Raw genomic sequence first — 18,590 nt, 5'->3', positions numbered from 1 at the left:
GGTTATTTTAAAGAACTTTTTGGGTTATGAAATCCACTGAGAAACATTAGGATTTTTTTTTTCATCTTAGCATGCACATTTCCTACATTCTCAAGTAATAGTAAATATGAATTGGTTCCAGCTATTAGTACAGAAATCTTTATGTAATTCACATGCTATATTAATCAAACATCTTATTTGGACTGCTTTTGTCTGTGCTTAGGAATTCTGTTAAACCAATGACTCAGAATAAAACACACTGTTCACAGCCACAAGACTCTATATATCATAAAATAATGTTCTGTTAATAAAATTAATATGTATAGAAGTGATATATGTCACATTATACAGAATATGTATGGAATAAAATATCCTCATCACCCACCTCACCCCTAGCTTTTTCTCAGGTCTCCCTTGCTCACTAGAGCAGTGGTTCTCAAAATATGATCCCTGGACCAGCAGCATTGACGTCACTTGAGGGCATTTTGTGCTTTAGCAAGCTCTTCTGTAAAAAAGTATTGCTATGCTGATCCCCTTGCAGTTTCTCTCTCAGGTTCTCACCAAAGTTTGTATTTGCTTTTGCCATTGGCTTCCCCTAGATATCCAAGAATTTCTTCTATGAGTCATCCAGGCTTCTACTCACATGTCATATAATAGGAGAGCAATTTTCTGATTGATCACCCTCCACACTTCCATGCATCCTGTTTATTGGCCCTGATTAATTACTCCTCTAAGCAGTTAACATTACCTGATAATATGTTTTTTCATTTGATTATTGTCTTACATCTCCTACTATGATGCATGCTCCATGAGACTCGAGATTTTATCTGTTTTGAGTGTCTAAGTACTTCCAGACACATAGCTAGCACTAGATATTATTTGAATAAATGAAACTTCTCATGTAGAACTTTGCAGATTTTTTTTTCTTGCAGGATATGTTTGGGTTACATATTTTAAAATACATTATATTTGCAAGGAAAGAAACTTGAAGGTCATCTAGTTTAGCACTGCCCACCATTCCTGATAAATGAACAGACAGTCAATCACTGAATATAAAAAATGATGGGAAACTTCTCTTTAGTGAACTTCAATATTTTAAAATAAAAGTTTAACAACATAGTTAACATCATTATTAATCAATATTATATTTTGCTTCATATCTTACCCCAAATTGCCTATGATAAATATGAATGGACAGCCAATTTAAACCCTCATTGCACTTTATTAATTTCTACATTCAAGGTTATAAAGGCAAAGATTCTTTGCTTAATTCAAAAGCCCTGAATAAAATATAATTTGGAAGCACTTTAAAATTTTAGAGTTAGCCTTTTTCTTCTCTCTACTTAAACTTTCTGTCTTCACTGTAGGATTATTTTGCTAACATAAATAAGAAATGTTATTTAATTACTACTTATGTTACCCTGTGATTTCTAAACTTCAGAAAAATGTATCACAATTTTTTTTTAGGTTTTTCTATCATTTACAGAAGCTACAAAGAAACTATGTTTATGTCTTTTGAATGTTAACTTTTTTCTATTCTATTCTCCATAGCCTGAATCAAATTTCTATTTAGATATTACTTATGGTTTTGTTGTTGTCCTTTTAAGATTTGCCTTCCCCTGTAGGCTCCAGGCATGAAGAAAGGATTTTCATGTGTGATTGCAACAGTACTTCCTAAGGGAAAACCTGTCAGAGTAGGCATTTTTTTTTTTAAATGAATGCTGGACTTTTGAAAAATATGCAAACTATTTTATTAGGGTCACTAAATTATTTTACAAATTACTAGGTGACCATTATTAACTAATGACCCTGAATGAACCTGAGCTATCTTATGTAGGCTAATTCCAGAATTATAAACTAAATAGCAGTAGAATATATGTATGATTGTGGAGAGTTAAAAATATATACAAGATGCCAACTGAAAATAAAATTATATATAGCTTCTTTCTCTCTTCACATATATATATGTATATATATGTATATATATGTATGTATATATATGTGTATATATGTATATATATGTATATATATACACATATATATACATATATATGGAGAGAGATTTATATGTATATATTCCTTATATTGCTTACAATTATGTAAATGTCGATTAACTATATAGTTATGTACAAGTTTACTTATAAATGTGAATATATACATAATAAATAAAAGGAGATAATTACTAAAATTAAAATATTTAAAAATATTACAGATAGATATATCTGAAAATAAACATAAGATCTAAAAACCTATTGATTTGAAAAGAATATATTACCTGTGAGCTTGCTGAATCAGGTTCAATCATAAACAGTATTTTCCGTTTTCTCAGTAGACACCCCATTTCTGTACTATTTTATTAGTTGTTGTTACACCTGTCATTAATCACTTAGCAAATGTGGCCCCTACTTTATGAGATAGTATGGCAAACTTTGGAGTCAGAGAAGAGTTTGAGTTCTGCCTTTGTCATTTATTCACTCTGTAATTTAGAAGTAATTTTATTTGATGAAGCACGCATATTTCTGCAAAGGTAAAGTTAGCATTGTGCTTATTTCATGGTGAGTGCTCCATTAAATGTACATATTATTGAAATTTTTTGTATGTAAGCCTAATTTTATGGGAAGCTTTTCTTAAGCTACATTTAAAATGTTTGTAATTTATTAATGTGTATATAGTACTCACCAATGGGATGTTTCAGTATACACTGAAGTGTGAGAGTCCAATTGAGCAGCCATTTGCTCTCCTTAACCAATTTGCAGTTGAGCCACCTAATCATTTTCTAATTTAAAGCAATTACAACTTACATAAAATTATATATATATCGTAAATAATGTGTACAAATACAATGTTGGTGTGTGTGTGTGTATACCTAAATACACACACACACACACACACACACACACACACACACACACACATTGTTTTATGGCAGAAATAGGAAATTTGGAATTGTCAGTGTTTTTGAATTCCATCTTTTTAGGTGTATATTTTGCTTTTCCAAACATCTGTTAGGCTTCTTAAAATAGCATTTTACTCTAAATGCCCTGCATGATACTGGATACTGATAGAGACAAGAGACAGATGAGGGTCCCTGGCAAAACGTCACATCCTGAAGGCTGAAAAATCAGACTGCTGCTCCTGGATGAAGCCAACTCTTTCCCAACTGCTTCTCTCTGAATAATGCCCACCTGTGCGCTGGGGGAATTGGGTGGAGCTACGGGAAGTTCCCGTCCTTTGCAGTGGGAGGAGCCTGGCCTCTTCCGTTCCTTTGAAGTGGCCAAGGAGTCAATCTGTAAGGTAGGGGCCTGCTAGTAGGACTCTCACTTTGCTGAGAGTTTCTCTTTCCTTTTTTCCTTTTCACACAATAAACCCTGCCCTACTCACCCTACAATGTGTCTGTGGGCCTAAATTTTCCTGGTCATGTGACAAGAACGTCGTTTTTCTCTACAACAGTACTAAATAATGGTTTGTTCGTTTATCATGAAAATATGTGCAAGGCTATAATTTTAAAATGTATTTATTTTTCTTATTGTACTTTGCAAAAATGACACTGTCTTCATATTTCATGTGTTTGCATAATATTCATAAAAATGGAATAAAATACTAACCTCAGCTGAATCACCTGGTTTTGATATAGAATTATTCCGAAAACGATCAAAATTCCCAAAACTGCTGCTTCGCTATAAAATAGAAAAGAAAAAGGAAAGGAAACTTAGAGTTGGTTATTTTCACTGCCCAAACTGATTAATATATTAGATTATAGCTGAACAAGCCCCATCTTTTGCAAATAGAGGGTTTAAAAAGCTCTTCTCTCTGGAATATTTGAAGGCTGTGAAGATATAATTAACATGTTTATACTTACAGTTGATAAAATGTCTTTCTATGTTATAGTGTTAAGTAAACACCTTGAAGAAAATCTTGGTTAAATTATTTTAAATTTATGATTTTAATTTTGCTCTTGGAAGTGGCAGCTGAAGAATCCATAAATTCTAAACTAAAGCCCCCTGAAATGAGCTAACCACAAACTTAGTGGAATGTAGTACTAACCAACCAGCCAATAAACAAATAACAACAATGCAACACACAAACAAAAAGCAAGCATCTAACTAGACCCACCATTATGCCTCACAAAGATCAAGTCTGTTCACACACTGGGGCCTGTGGGGAGGAGGGCAGGGAGAAGCAGATCATCAGGAAAAATAGCTAATGGGCAATGGGCTTAATACCTAGGTGATGCGTTGACAGGTGCAGCAAACCACCATGGCACATGCTTACCTATGTAACAAACGTGTACATCCTGAACATGTACCCCAAAACTTTAAAGTGAAAATAAAAGATCTACTTTAAGAAAAAAACAAAAACAAAAACAAAAAAAACAGAAGTGTATATTCTATTACCAACTACTGATCATTTGAAATTCTCTGCTGGATATCAGAAAGAGAAGGCACACACACAGACTTATTTATAAATTGAAAGCAGCATTTAGGTATGCACAGTCCAAGGTTGGGAGTAAAACTGAATGTGTCCACCTTTGACATAGAATTACAATGAGACCTCTGCGTCAGTTTCATTCACTGGTTTTGAGAAAAAGCTCAGTATGTTAATAGAAGATGTTGCCTTGAATACCTTTTGCCTTCAAAGCTAAATTTGTATTATGCAACTCATTCTAGGCAGGTAATTATAAATAATTCCTGATATGCGACAAAATAAATGAATCTCTTAAACACATTTTAAAATTCTTGAGAGTCATTGAGTCAAAAAATTGATATTTCTTCACTATCTAATTTTATGCATTTTTGAGAAGCTGGATATCTGACGTTGTATTCTTTTTGTACCCATAAATCCCAAGAATATTTTCTTTCTAAAGGTCTTTATCCCATTTCAAGCTTATCATATTTTAAAAATAAATGGGTGGTACTGACATATAATCTGGTAATTTAGACAATTAATAATGGGAGTCAGTAATCTATAAAATCTTGTACAAGTTCTCCCTTAATGCTATCGATAGGATCTCAGAAACTGCTACCTTAAGCAAAACCAGCTATAATCCACTTTCCCGTAGGCTACTTGAAATAACAAGTTCAAATAACAAGTTTCTATGACCTATTTCTTGTCACAAAAACATCACCAGATTACTACAGACAGACCCAAACGCTTCTGAGGGTAAACATGGAAACAAACGTGATCCATACATACATTTAAGAAAGATTAATTTTAAAAACTAACATAATTATTTACCCAGTTATTCCAGCTCAGGGTTGCTGCGAGTGGTTAGAGCCTATCCCCACAACTCAGGGCACAAGGCAGGAACCAGCCCTGGAGAGGGTGCCGTTCCATCGCAGGGCGCACTGAAGCACACATCCACACTCCCTCATCGGGAGCGATTCTGACACGCCAATTGACCTGACGTGCACTTCTTTGGGATGTGGGAGGAAATCCACACAGAAATGAGAAGACTGGTGACCCTGGTCAGGAACTGATTTTTTTTTTCTCCATCAATGTTATAACAAAATGATGTCAGAAGGAACGATATTATTGGAGGATCTGCTATGTTGTCCTTTCAGAAATCACAGTCCATTTTAGTACAAGTCAGCTTCAAGGGCTCCTAGTCCTTAGAAGCTCTTATGTCCCCCTACCAGCTGTCTTTAAAAATCCTTGTTTCCCTTTTAAATGAACTGAAATAAAAAGATCCTGACATATGAAAAGGGGTTAGCTTGATAGACAGTGTGATACAGAATAGTGCCCCAAGGACATTATCTGTGTTAGACACAATTAGCAGCTTTTGCTGACTTGCCACCCCTGCTGAACAAGCCCTTCAGCCTGTGGTGAGATCAGCGGAAGCGAAGGGCTGAAATGGAGAACCACACTGGAAAATACAAAGTCTTCTTATGTAGTACTTACTAGTCTAGAGTGGCTTCCCAGAGTATTAATCACTCCAACTTGCCTAGTAGGCTTTTCCATCTGGCCGTCATTGCTCAGCAATCACAGAAGGGAATTGAGTGTATTGTTGTCCTGCTTATAAACAATCTGAACACAGGGAAATCTATTACTCTTTTATATACTTAAAACCATTCTATGTCCGATTGGAGCCCATGCCCAAGACAATTTTGTAGCCTACATCAAGCCTGTTCAATATGAATGAGAGTTAGGGTATGATTTCCACCACTGGATAATGGGTCCTGTTGCACAGGAGGGCACAGAATAGACTCACTTCAGCATTTCTCTACACTATCATTTTCCATTAAGTAATCAATAGCCACCACCTTTTAAAATTAATTCTCCACTCATTATATCAATAAAGAAAAGCAGATTTAGGAGTCCTGGTTTAAGAAGGACACAGAACTATTACTTTGGGTTTTGTCAGTCATCTCATTGCTAATTACTCAATAGCTTTATGCCATAGGAGTATATCAATCCATGCTAAGACACCCTTAGGAAGAAAATCTAAATATTTCAAAGAACATTTACATTTTTTCATTATTCTCTAGTTTAAAAGAAAGTAAATAAATTTCTCAGATGGTTTCATGATGTATAGATTATGGCTTATGACAATAAGGGGCTAATGTCTACTATGAGGTCTGAACAATGAACACATTTGTAACTTCTGTTCTTGTTAAGTTTTACGATAACAAGGTGAATTATATGGAAACAAAGCTTGCTTCCTAAAAGTCCTTAATAAATGAGAATGTGTTTGAATATTGATAATGTTGCATTATACAATTGTTAATGTATTAGACTTAGTAAATATTATCTTATGATAGAAGTTCCTATCAAGACAGTTATTATATAAGCAAATAACTGTCAAAAAAGAGCTTAAATTAAAAATACTATATATATATGTGTGTGTGTATATATATATATATACACACATATATATATATGTATTTTGAGACACAGTCTCCCTCTGTTGCCAAGACAAAGTACAGTGGCATGATCTCTGCTCACTGCTACCTCTGCCTCCCAGGTTCAAGTGATTCTCTTGCCTCAGCCTCCTGAGTAGCTGGGACTACAGGCATGTGCCACCATTCCCAGGTAATTTTTGTATTTTAGTAGAGTTGGGGTTTCACCATATTGACCAGGATGGTCTCCATCTCTTGACTTCAAGATCCGCCCACCTCAGTCTCCTAAAGTGCTGGGATCACAGGCATAAGCTCCCACGCCTGGCCACAACATAGATAATTCTTTGTATTTGCTGAGGTTAGATAATTCTTTGTGTTTGTTGACGTTAGATCCTATTTAGTCTTTATATTCTACACAAATGTTTCCAGTCTGTCTTTATGTAATTAAAATGCATTTTAGATAATTCTTTGTGTTTGTTGATGTTAGATCATATTTAGTCTTTATATTCTACACAAATGTTTCCAGTCTTTATGCAATTAAAATGCATTTGTAAAATGGCACAATACCTATAGAGGGAAATTTGGCAATATCTAGCAAAATTCTACATACATTTTCCTTTTGTCCCAAGAATTCCATTTCTAGATGTCTTTGCCAGAAAAACAAATGGATATGAATTGTTTACACTTCAACGTTCACTGTAGCACTTTCATATTATCAAAAAGATGTAAAGCCTAATGTTCATCAAGAGGATACTGGTTGAATAATGTAAGGTAAATCTACATAATGCAAATGTATGTAGCTGTAAAAAAAATTAAATAACATATTTTTATATGCAACAGAATAACCTCTAGGATTTAGTGTAAGTTGAATAAGTAAACTGGAGAAAAGTGCAATATATTCAAATACATCTAATGTCAAAATTCATGAGTTCATAAGGATATTAAAAAGAAAAATTCATCTGTTACACTGGGAAATGTCATAATTATATTCTGAAAACTAACAAAGGGACAACTTAGACGTTTAGTCTGCATTTCCTGTATGAAATCTGTTTTATCAACTAAATAGTTCATCAACTAAATATTTATAGTTGATGAGGGGAAACTGCTCTATATATGTACATACTTCAGCTAATCAATTAAAAATAATGAAATAAGATTACCATTTTGCAAACCCCTAATGCAATGTCAGATCTAGGCAATAATCATCAATGGACACTAAAATCACACAAAGGGAGATAACCAGAATATATGCTTTGTGATGGAGCACCAAATATAACTAATGAAATGTTGTTTATAAGAAAGGAAGGAAGGAAGGAAGAAGGCAATCACACTAAGCTCTGTATCCAGCTACCAGATTTAAGGATAAAAAGAGACAAAGGAGCATGTTAAATAATACCAGGAAGATACAGTCGATCAGAAAAAATACAGACAAGAAATTACGGAACAAAAGAACTGAGTTTCTTCAGCAAATCAATGTAAAAAAATTAAAAAAAAGAGGTAAAGTATAAATTAAGAGACTTCAGAAACAGATCAACCAAATATAACCCATGAATCTTGTTTAAATATAGAACAAATAAACCACTATACCAAAAACAAGAGACAACTGGGGAAATTTTTTAAGGAACTAGCTATTGATGTCAAGGAAGTAAGGTTACTCTCTCATATACAATTTGAAATAACGTAGTGAGGAGCAGCAAATGTGTGGGTGTAAGGAAGAAACACAATTGACCCTTCTTGAATGATTAGCTGGGGATAGATTTTACTACTCTCTACTTATGCATATATTTAAAATTTTCCATAATAAAATGTTAGGTTTTAAAAAGAAATATTTCTATATAATAGCTAAAAATAATTTATAAAAGTTAGTGGTCTTATAACTTTAATATGGAATCAATTTGTAAAAAAGAAAATCATAATATAGCTTAGATCATGGTTGTTTGGAAGTACAGACAGGGAAGAAAATAAAGTTGTGTTTCCTAAATTCATTTTAGTACAACTAACTTTCTGATATAAACATGTGACCTTGGATTGCTGTTTTGAAGACTATCTGCAATAACATGGTGTACTTAACCTTCTTCCACAGAATCCATGTGGCTTATACAAAAAGAGTGCTGAACTAGGGTCAGCTGGGGTGTTTGAACACATTTGTGTATGTGTGTTTCTATGTAATCAAATAAATAATACAAAAGCAATTAAGATTTTTAATTAGTCACCTTTCTTTTCTAGTTTTGCAAAACAACCTAATTATTACAGAAAGTTGTTTCATGATACAAAGCTGGCATTGTTCTTAAATATCATCTAGCTCTTCTCAATAAGGAAACTATTGGAACCAGAACTTGCAAAAAGTTCCTTTATAAAAATGCTCCACCCTTGTGCTGGGAAAATCTTTTTGATTTGGAAAAAAAAAAAAAAAATTCTCCACTTCGTTAGACCCTCCCTTATGCCATTCTATTACAGAATCTAGATCCTGTCTTCTTTCAAAGAGACTTGCTTTCTGAGCAGAATAAAAATTATGGCAAAGTTAGTTTCATAGAGAAAATGAAACTAATTTGGTTTCCTAGAATACTGACCAGCCTGCATTTCTGAACATGAATGAAGATTAGAGGGTCTCTCTGTAGAAATCTGAATCAAGCTTCTGACCAAAACCAGAAGAAATCGACCCTCATTTTCTTTTTTAGCCAGCCACTAACTTTGGGGGTCTTCAAACAAGATCTCATCTCCAGCATGACTTAATATTTGGGTAAGGTGCTGATGGAAAACTTTCACAGTCTATTTCAAAGAAAAAATTTGCATATGTGAATCACACATCTGCAGTACCTTGAAATATGCTGGCAAATTAAAAATTACACACACCCTGCTAACAAATTTTCACCTCTTCTACATACTGCACAAAGAGCGTTGGTTAATAATATACTCAAAGATCAGAATTCTGTTTCAGCACATCCTTCTATGAATATTCTACCATAATAAAATGCTAAATCTCAATAAGCTTGTCAGCTTTTATCCAAAGGCACTCGAGGATTTAATTGTTCTAACTAACTCAGGTGCTCAGATCTTTTGAAGAGGTTGAACAAATTTAACTCACTTAAATTAATCAGTTAGAATTGCCTCAGTGGCATGTGGTGCCAGAGGAATACACTTCCGTGGGATATCAGGAAACTGAAGGCTAAAAGACAACTAGAGTTGTAAAGCCTTACCTCTGACATGAACATTTTACCCTGGGATAAAGGCAGCCCAAAGTTCAAACATGTATCAGTGCTTTAAATATTGTCAATGTACATCTGGACTCTAAGAACAAAAGCTAGTCTACTCTATCTCTCTGGTTCAGTAACTTTTCTATCAACTGAAAAATATCTGTAAGAAGTGCAGATTCTGCCTCCACCACAGTGTTAGAAAGTTTTGTCAAAATTTCCATGCTAAAGACTTTCATAAGTTCATGTGACACTAGAAATGTTTTCTGCAAGTTGAAACCATTCTAAAGATTACCCAAAGAAAAGAAACTAGAACTAAAAAAAAAAAAAAAAAAAAAAAAAAACAACAATGCAGCATGATCCATAACCTCTGTAAGTGGTTATTCATATCAGCCTATTTTATGCAACAAAACAAGTTTGATGAGTAAAAAAGCCTCAAATTTACAATCACATCTCATTCCCATTATTTACGATGTACCCATAGACTATAAGTCATGCTTTACTTCTGGGAATGGAATAGAAATTATGAAAATCTATTTTGCCTGAAAATAGTTCTTAAATAATATTTTGATATGTTTTATATATTAAAATTAACGCTGTCATATGTTTTAAATATCACTTTTTCAGGTAAAAAGCATAACATGGCAAAAGAATTGGTATCATTAATTCTTTAGAAAGCTATTAAAAAGGAAATGAAAGCCTTAGAAAATGTGGCCACGATTACACTACCATGAACTGCTCAATTTGTTTTCCCTGTTGTGAAAATTCTGCTGGGCCTACTCCTACACAATGCCATTCCATTACAGAATCTAGATCCTGTCTTCTTTCAATGAGACCTGCTTTCTGAGCAGCATAAAAATTACGGCAAAGTTCGTTTCATAGAGAGAATGAAACTAACCAGGTTTTCTAGAATACTGACCAGCCTGTCTTTACGAACATGAATGAAGATTAGAAAGTCTATGTACAAATCAGAATCAAGCTTCTGACCAAAACCAGAAGAATTTGACCCTCGTTTTCATCCTTAGCCAGCACTAACTTTGGGGGTCTTCAAACAAGATCTCGTCTCCAGCATGACTTAATATTTGGGTAAGGTGCGTAACTGTGTTGTTGTGCACTTTCGATTCCTTCTCTCTTCTTCTCTAAATGCTAAACCCATAAATACCACTAAAGTAAATACTAAAATAAATAAATAAATGGTACTTCTTGGTCTTCCTGGAACTCTTTCATTATGACAACACTTCTTGAAATCTTTAAGAATTTTCCCAGGGAACTCAATTTTATGCTTTTCCCAGCCCAAGCACTCTCTGCCTGCCTCTAGGCTGCAAGGCAGATGTACCAACCAAAGGCTCTGTAACCATGTCCTGCTCCCCCTGAGGATCTAGTTTGGCCCTACCTCTGAACCCTTCACCAGCCCCATTTGAAAACGGTATTTGCTCCTTGCTCTCTTTGGTGAGTTTGGACACATAATGTAAAATGTAACACACCACAAATGCACATTCTCCCAGCCTATATATGTGTTCAATTCTTTCTCAAAATTTCATCGTAGGTTTTTTTCCCCATTATTTTTACTAAAATATCTGCTAATTCCTGAACCAATGCAACAACTTTCAGATCATTTGTCCCTAAATTCTTGCCCCTCTAATATAATCTACCATATGTCTCATTATCTTACTCCTTCCAAAATGTAAAGTTTGCTCTGCATTGCCATGACTGTTACCAAGAGCTTTCTATCTGCCAAACTCCATGCCATGCTATTTAACTATAATTATTTCATTAGATAAACACAGTCCCCCTCTGAGTTAGGCATTAATTTCTCCACTTCACAGATGAGGAGAACTAAGGATTGGAGTTTGTAAATAGCTCTTCCTCAGTCAACAAAACAAAGTCCATACTCAGGATGCAGTGCATTTGTGATTTCTTATGGTATCAGGCAATGTTAGTTAAAATGATTTAGCAGAATTTCTAATACTTCTTGCTGGTCACTATAGACAAACTCATTTATATCTCTAATCTTTTGCTCTTGCTGTTTTTTGTTCAAGGAATATTGGTCTTTTTTTATTCCACCTCCTCAAACCCAGCCTACTCTTTCAGGGCAGGATTAAGTCTCACCTTCCTTATGAAACCCTTTTCTGATGCCATTTTAGTGAATGTTTTAGTGCACATTAATTGTCACTGTAGTTCCAATGGATAAAAATCCTACAGTTGTGAGGCTTGGGCAAAACCATAGCAAATGACAAATCCCACATTACTCTTCAAGTTAAATGTCAAAAATCATGTATCTCACAGTTACACAGAAACAAATTAGAACTTAATCATGTTACAACTAATGACAATGATTTGGTGATGTTTAAAGACCATAACGGTTTGCCTCATGTAATTTAACATAAATACTCTAAGTGGCTTCTATGGCTCAACTTTGCATTCTGTCCGTATGAATAAATAAGAGACAACCCTGAGAGAGATGTATACTGTATTGGTGCCATGGACCAAATCATTCCGACCCATAGGAACTAAACAGAATCATGTTCCAATGAAAGGTAGACAAATAAAGAATCAATTCCTATAAGCAGATTATATTCATATACAAAATAAAAGAAGTTAAAATCTATAGTAAATGTCAACTTGGAAATTTGCATTCATTCATTTATGCTTATTTGTATTGACTTAGTACGTGAAAGGCATTTTGAGTGCCTATGCCTGCTTAATTTATAGTTTGTCTACATAATGGTACACTAAAATAATCACAGATTTTGGGAGTAAAATTAGCTGAAATCAACATAATTTGAATTTACTTCAACATTTTCAAAAATTAGATTTGTAAAATTGTTGAAAAAGGGGCTCTTTAGAAATAATCGCTAAATCCAAAGATTGTGATTGCTAAAGTTATGATAAGTAGCAAAAGTAGTGGAACATATGCTATATATAAAATAGATCACTGGGTGATAAAAAAATTGTCTAGTATCTAATATAATTCTCTCCCAAACTTTCATGGGCAAGAAATAAATACTGTCTCTAGTACACATCATTTAGGTCACTATAAAAAAGTTTTGTATTTGTTATAGGAATATTTCACTGGGATTTTTTATTGTCTGGATGAACTATGTCTCAAAACTAAAATTGGCAAAAAGTTTTCAATGCATGCACCAGCATGGATAGTTTGTCAAAGTTTCATGGACAGCTGCGTTGAAAAGGATTCCAAAGCCACTTTCAGAGCTAAAAAGTCATGATTAACTGTGTCCACAGTGGTTACAGAAGATAGTGGATATGTGGGGAAGTAATGAGGAATTATGGGTAACATGTTTTATGCATTTGCCATCTCTACTCAAGTAATTTCCTTGAGCAAATTTTGCATTACTAATTTTGTTATCTAGTGATAAAGGAAGGGCAATTCAAAGGATGGATGACTCAAATTTTCAATTTACTATATGTGTATATGTGTGTGTGTGTGTGTGTATATATATATATATATATAAAATTCTTCCATAAGTTTGGAGATTAACTGTTCTGTGCATATTTTCTCTATTTATTACAGAATATTAAATATTTTAACTAGTCACATAGTTATCAACTGTTTTAATTCTGTAACTAAACTTCAAAACCAAATAATTCTACAAGTAAATAATTCTGTCTAAATAATACTCCTGTATAGGATATGGCTAATAGACAGAGGTAATATTGAAGATGATGGTTTAAAAAAGCAACCATTAATTAAGAAAATAACTTTGAAATACTGATTGAAATAGAATTTACTACATTAACCATAAACTTAAATTTATTCTGGTTTTTGTAATAAGTGACTGATTTTTCTATTTGTTGTACTGTTAATAAGATTTATCATATGTATTTTATATAGTGTCATTTATCCAAAAGACAATCAAAGGAGATTTAAAAAAAAGAGTAACTGATTATAAGCTAAGTTAAATTGAGCAACTTATTTCATGATCTTAGATGTAAGCCTTTTTTTTTCTTTTCTATAATCAGAGAGAGAAGAAATCTTGAAAATTTTTAAATTATCTAACATGATGAAAGAATGTGCAGTACTTTTAAGCCTAAAAACTTTTAAACATATGTGATAATTGAATATGTTGACCAAACTTTAGTGTCCTGAAATATTTCCTAACAGTTTACCCATCTCATATTTAAACTACTAAATTCCAGTCACTCCTGTTTTTTAAATAAAATAAAATTATCACAAAGAGGCAAAAATTTATAGTACCCATTACTTTGAAATTATGGTTAAATAAATAGGTGAAAATTATGTTGGGAAAGCAAAATCCTTTTAACCAAGTTTCCCACCAAATTTTCTGGAACAAAAACTCCCTTAAAAGTCCTCTGTATTCACTTGGCCTCTGGGTATGCAGTAACCTTTCTAAAGGTCTGCCCAGGGGATATTTAGTCATTCTGTGATCTCCTTGAACACAAGTAATGACAAACAATAATAAGTTAATTCTCAAAAAGTTTTTTTTTTTTTGAGTCATTTTTACTACTTTTAAATGAGTGTGTTTGATGCATGATTTCGGTCCCCCTGATTAATGGTCACCGCCAGCCCAGCTTCTGGAGTTGTAATGTTTCTGTGAGCTTCCCTCCAGCAGAGCTCGACCATTAATCCAGTGGCATATGTCAGCTCAGCTGAGCAAGGTCACTCTTCTGCTTCAAGGGGAACCTTTTTAGAAATAATAAAACTGACAGAAAGTTCTTTTTTGCATGCTTTATGCCACCTGAGGTTGAGTGCTGCAGTTAATATCATAAAGCGTATAAACATTCCCATCTCAGGCAGTACCCGCTGCCGCTAGTCTTAGGAATTTAAACGCTTTTTTTTCTTAGTAAGAACAGACATGTTTATGTGGGGCAAATATATGGTATGTAATCCCAAATAGGGGAGAATGGATGGGAAAAAAACAGTAAGTTCATGTTAGAATGTTTGGAAGAGATGATAGTGTCCTATAATTTTTTAATTGTCAATTATATTTATTTACCTTTTAGCAAACTGGGATTTGGTTAGATGAATATTTCAGTCTATTGAGGGGATAACAGCAGAATTAAAATTTAAGAGTGGTGGTAAAAATGAACTCAGTTTATGATCATTACTTGACCTATAACGTAATGTTCAATAATTGTAGAACAGTTATCTTTGAAGGAACTATATTTTTAAAGTTATAAACATTTGTTTTATTGGTAATGACTTTTTCATAATTGATAAATACAGTGAGATAGTCATATTAATTTGAAATTTTTAGATGTCCTAACATACAAATCAAACAAAAGATAAAAGAAACAATATCACTATGTAATAACTAACAATATAAACTATAATCATAAGTATTAAAAAAGTATATATTTAAGATTTTATTACTTTTATTATTTATTTATTTCTTGAGACACAGTCTTGCTCTGTTGCCAAGACTGGAGTACAGTGACGTGATCATAGCTCACTGTAACCTTGAACTCCTAGGCTCAGGCAATCCTCCCACTTCAGCCTTTTAAGTAGCTGGGACTACATGTGCAAACCACCATGCTCAGCTAATTTTTTAATTTTTTGTGAGCCACCATGCCCAGCTACTTTTATTTAATTAAAAATAGTAGTAGCATAACTATAACCATGTAAAGTATTCAGGGGGGAAAAAAACCCAGAAAATCCCAATTTGCTCTTTTTAAGCAAATACTGAGACTAACACCATATCACTATGTAGATTTTGATACAAGGTAAATTTGACTCAACTTTTACTCTGGGAATTTAGGCTGTTAAAACTACGAAAAACATAATAAAGAAACTTCATTATTGTTTTCATTTTACTTATGTAGAGAAAATGTACCTGGAAGTGAAGCCAGTTGGCAACTTAGCTCAATCCTTCTAGGAAGCCAATACCTTGGTCAGGTATCATGTCTCTATGTCCAGGGTCGGGCCCTCACCGCAACAAGTATGGAAACTTTATTTTTCAAGCTTGAAGAAATAATATAACCTCAGGGTGACTAATTCCTAAACCAAACTGATAAGATATCAAAAATGGCAATACTAACCAAGCAAGCATTGATTTGCTGTGAGAATTTCATCTGCCAAGAAAAATGCATATTCATGTTGACTGATCAAAAAACCGTTTCCCCTGGAAGAAGCATTACATAGGACACCAGATTATTTCTGGAGGTTTGTTTGATTCATGTGGTGGTCACAGTAAAGTCAATTAAATGGTATTAAAAATTGAGACATGAAGTTCTTCTCCTAGCCTTACGTACACATCTTACCTAAGGGAAGAAGTCTGCCCAGCCAAATGGGATATTTGCTTCAGCTGTTTTGCATTGTTTGCAGACACACTGGCAAATTTCTACTCTCCCACACATTTCTAGGCTCTCTGCAAAGCAACACCCATTTGCTAATACTTTTTTGTCCTTAAGACAGACGGCATTACGATGTTTGATTATTTTGAGTCTAGGAATGGTTACTTTGTTTTGATGTGGGTGCTGCCCAGATCTTTATCAGTGACCCATTTGCAAACTATCTTCTGGAGCAGGCTATTTCTGTAGATGACTAATATTATCCATTAGTCATTTCACACTCACTATACATATTTTGAGAAATCACTACTACGCTTTATACTATGAATGTTTTTGGTGGTAGCCAAAGTGCAATAAAAAGCAAACGTAATCCGAAAGTTAGGTAGACTGAGTTCAATCCCTCTTGAATCCTCAACAAAAATCCCAGGGATACAAATATGAGTAAGATACATCCTCTGATCCTCTGTTCTTGATGGTAAATCTAGTTGGGAGTACATACTGAAATAAACTATGAGTTAAACACACACACACACACACACACACACACACATACACACACACACACACAGAGAGAGAAGTGTGGAACAAGCACTATGAAAACAGAAAGGAGGAAGAGATTATGAAGTGGACGTGTACTACCAGCTAGGAGGCTTATATATGGTAATTTACTTAATTCTCACATCAACCCTATGTGACATGTGTTAAGACTTTCCCTTTTCCTGATTACCACAATGAGGCTGAAGAAGCTTAAGAAAATGTTCAAAGTCCCCTGGTTAAGAAATATCAAGTAAGATGTTCACACTCAGGTCTCTGTGCCTTTAGTTCATGTTGCCTTCTGCTCTGCCAGACTGCCCCTAATACATTGTTCTGGGGTAAATGGTTGAGGCTTTCTTGAGGTGATCACAGTCCACCTAGAAATTCTATTAGATAAGAGTTCATGCAGCAAACCACACTGCCATGTGTGTACCTATGCAACAATCTTGCATATTCTTCACATGTACCCCAAAACCTAAAATGCAATAAAAAATAAAGAGTTCATGAGTTGGAAAAAAGTGCACAGAGCATTTTAGGGTAAGAGAAGCACAGACAGACACATATGAGAGTGATCAGATCACAGGAACATGGGCCTCACTCTACCAACCACACCAAAAGATCCGGTAGTAGGGCCCAGACATAGGTATTTTTGTAAAATGCCCCAGATGAGTTTAATATTAGGTTAGTGCAAAAGTAATCACGGTTTTTGTAATTACTTTTAATATGTAGCCAGAAAACACTACTCAAGGGAGTTGAACAGATGTTTTACTTTTTAGTTTTCAAATGATTCCTGATGGAGGTCTACGGGATGTAGCAGAGTTGCATTTGGATGGGAGGAAGGGAAGCATAGCAAAGACTGGAGAGTGAAGGCAAAAGGCTGGCAAGTCAAATTTGGGGCTGGCAGCATTAGGGATTGGTCAACGGGAAGTGGAGAAAGATCTAGAGTAATTGGAAGGAAAGAAGCCACTAAAAACCTAATCCTCACTTCCACTTAGTACAAACTCATGGACTATGTTACGAGCTGAACTGACTCCCACAAATTCCTTTGATTTGCAGCCCTAACACCTACAACTTCAGATCATGACTATATTTGGATTCAAAGCCTTTAAAGAGATAATCAGGTAAAAAATGTGGCCGTTAGGGTAGGACCTAATCCATTCTTACTGGTGTCCTTATAAGATGATGTCAGGACACAGAGAGAGAGAGAGAGAGACATCAGGAGCACACAGGCACAGAGGAAGAGACAGTAAAAGGGCAGCCATCTATAAGTCAAAAAGAAAGGCCCAGAACAAATCCTTCCCTGATAGCTCTCTGTGAAGCCAACCTTGCCAGCACACTGATCTTGGGCTTCCAACCTCCAAAACTGTGAGAAAGTAGATTCCTGTTGTTAAAGCCACTTGACTGTGGTGTTTTGTTATGGCAGCCATAGCAAACTAATACAGACTTCGTGAAAAACCTCAAAGCTCTTCACATAAAAGGAGGGGAACTTAGCCGGCTTGTGGTGACAAACACCTCTATCTATGCAAGAATCACTTCATCTACCAACAGAGACAGTTTAAAAACTTCTTCTATTATTAATCAATTCTTAATACAGGACATTTTTGTTCTCTACTAAGAAGCTAATACGAATGTCTTGTTTCTGAAAGTTCATCCAAATCCCTACTAGAAAGGAAGAGACATGGATCTGTTCGGTAATGCTAACTTTGGAAACAGCTATGTAGAGTACAGACTTGATTCCATTATTGTGAACACACACACACACACACACACACACACACAC

The 18,590-nt window shown here is 34.5% G+C and overlaps 1 protein-coding gene across 7 annotated transcripts in view; it reads right to left on the bottom strand.

The window, feature by feature from the left end:
• SAMSN1 (SAM domain, SH3 domain and nuclear localization signals 1) overlaps window positions 1–18,590 on the bottom strand; it is a 330,513-nt gene that overhangs the window by 33,062 nt on the left and 278,861 nt on the right. For 4 of the 7 annotated variants that reach the window (XM_074389480.1, XM_074389481.1, XM_074389479.1 and 1 more), the window contains one exon: window positions 3,603–18,590. This exon is cut by the window's right edge and continues 17,807 nt beyond it. Coding sequence is in view for 3 of the 7 variants with exons in the window: in XM_010344882.3 (XP_010343184.2) it covers window positions 3,585–3,656; window positions 5,878–5,937 (132 nt within the window). In the remaining 4 variants the exon portion in view is untranslated. Of the gene's footprint in view, window positions 1–3,584 lie in introns of those variants that run through there. The other 3 variants (XM_074389483.1, XM_010344881.3, XM_010344882.3) reach the window with 2 other exon arrangements.

Source organism: Saimiri boliviensis, chromosome 18 (genome assembly GCF_048565385.1).
Source record: "Saimiri boliviensis isolate mSaiBol1 chromosome 18, mSaiBol1.pri, whole genome shotgun sequence".
Taxonomy (NCBI): Eukaryota; Metazoa; Chordata; class Mammalia; order Primates; family Cebidae; genus Saimiri; species Saimiri boliviensis.
This window is presented reverse-complemented; position numbering and strand designations above follow the sequence as displayed.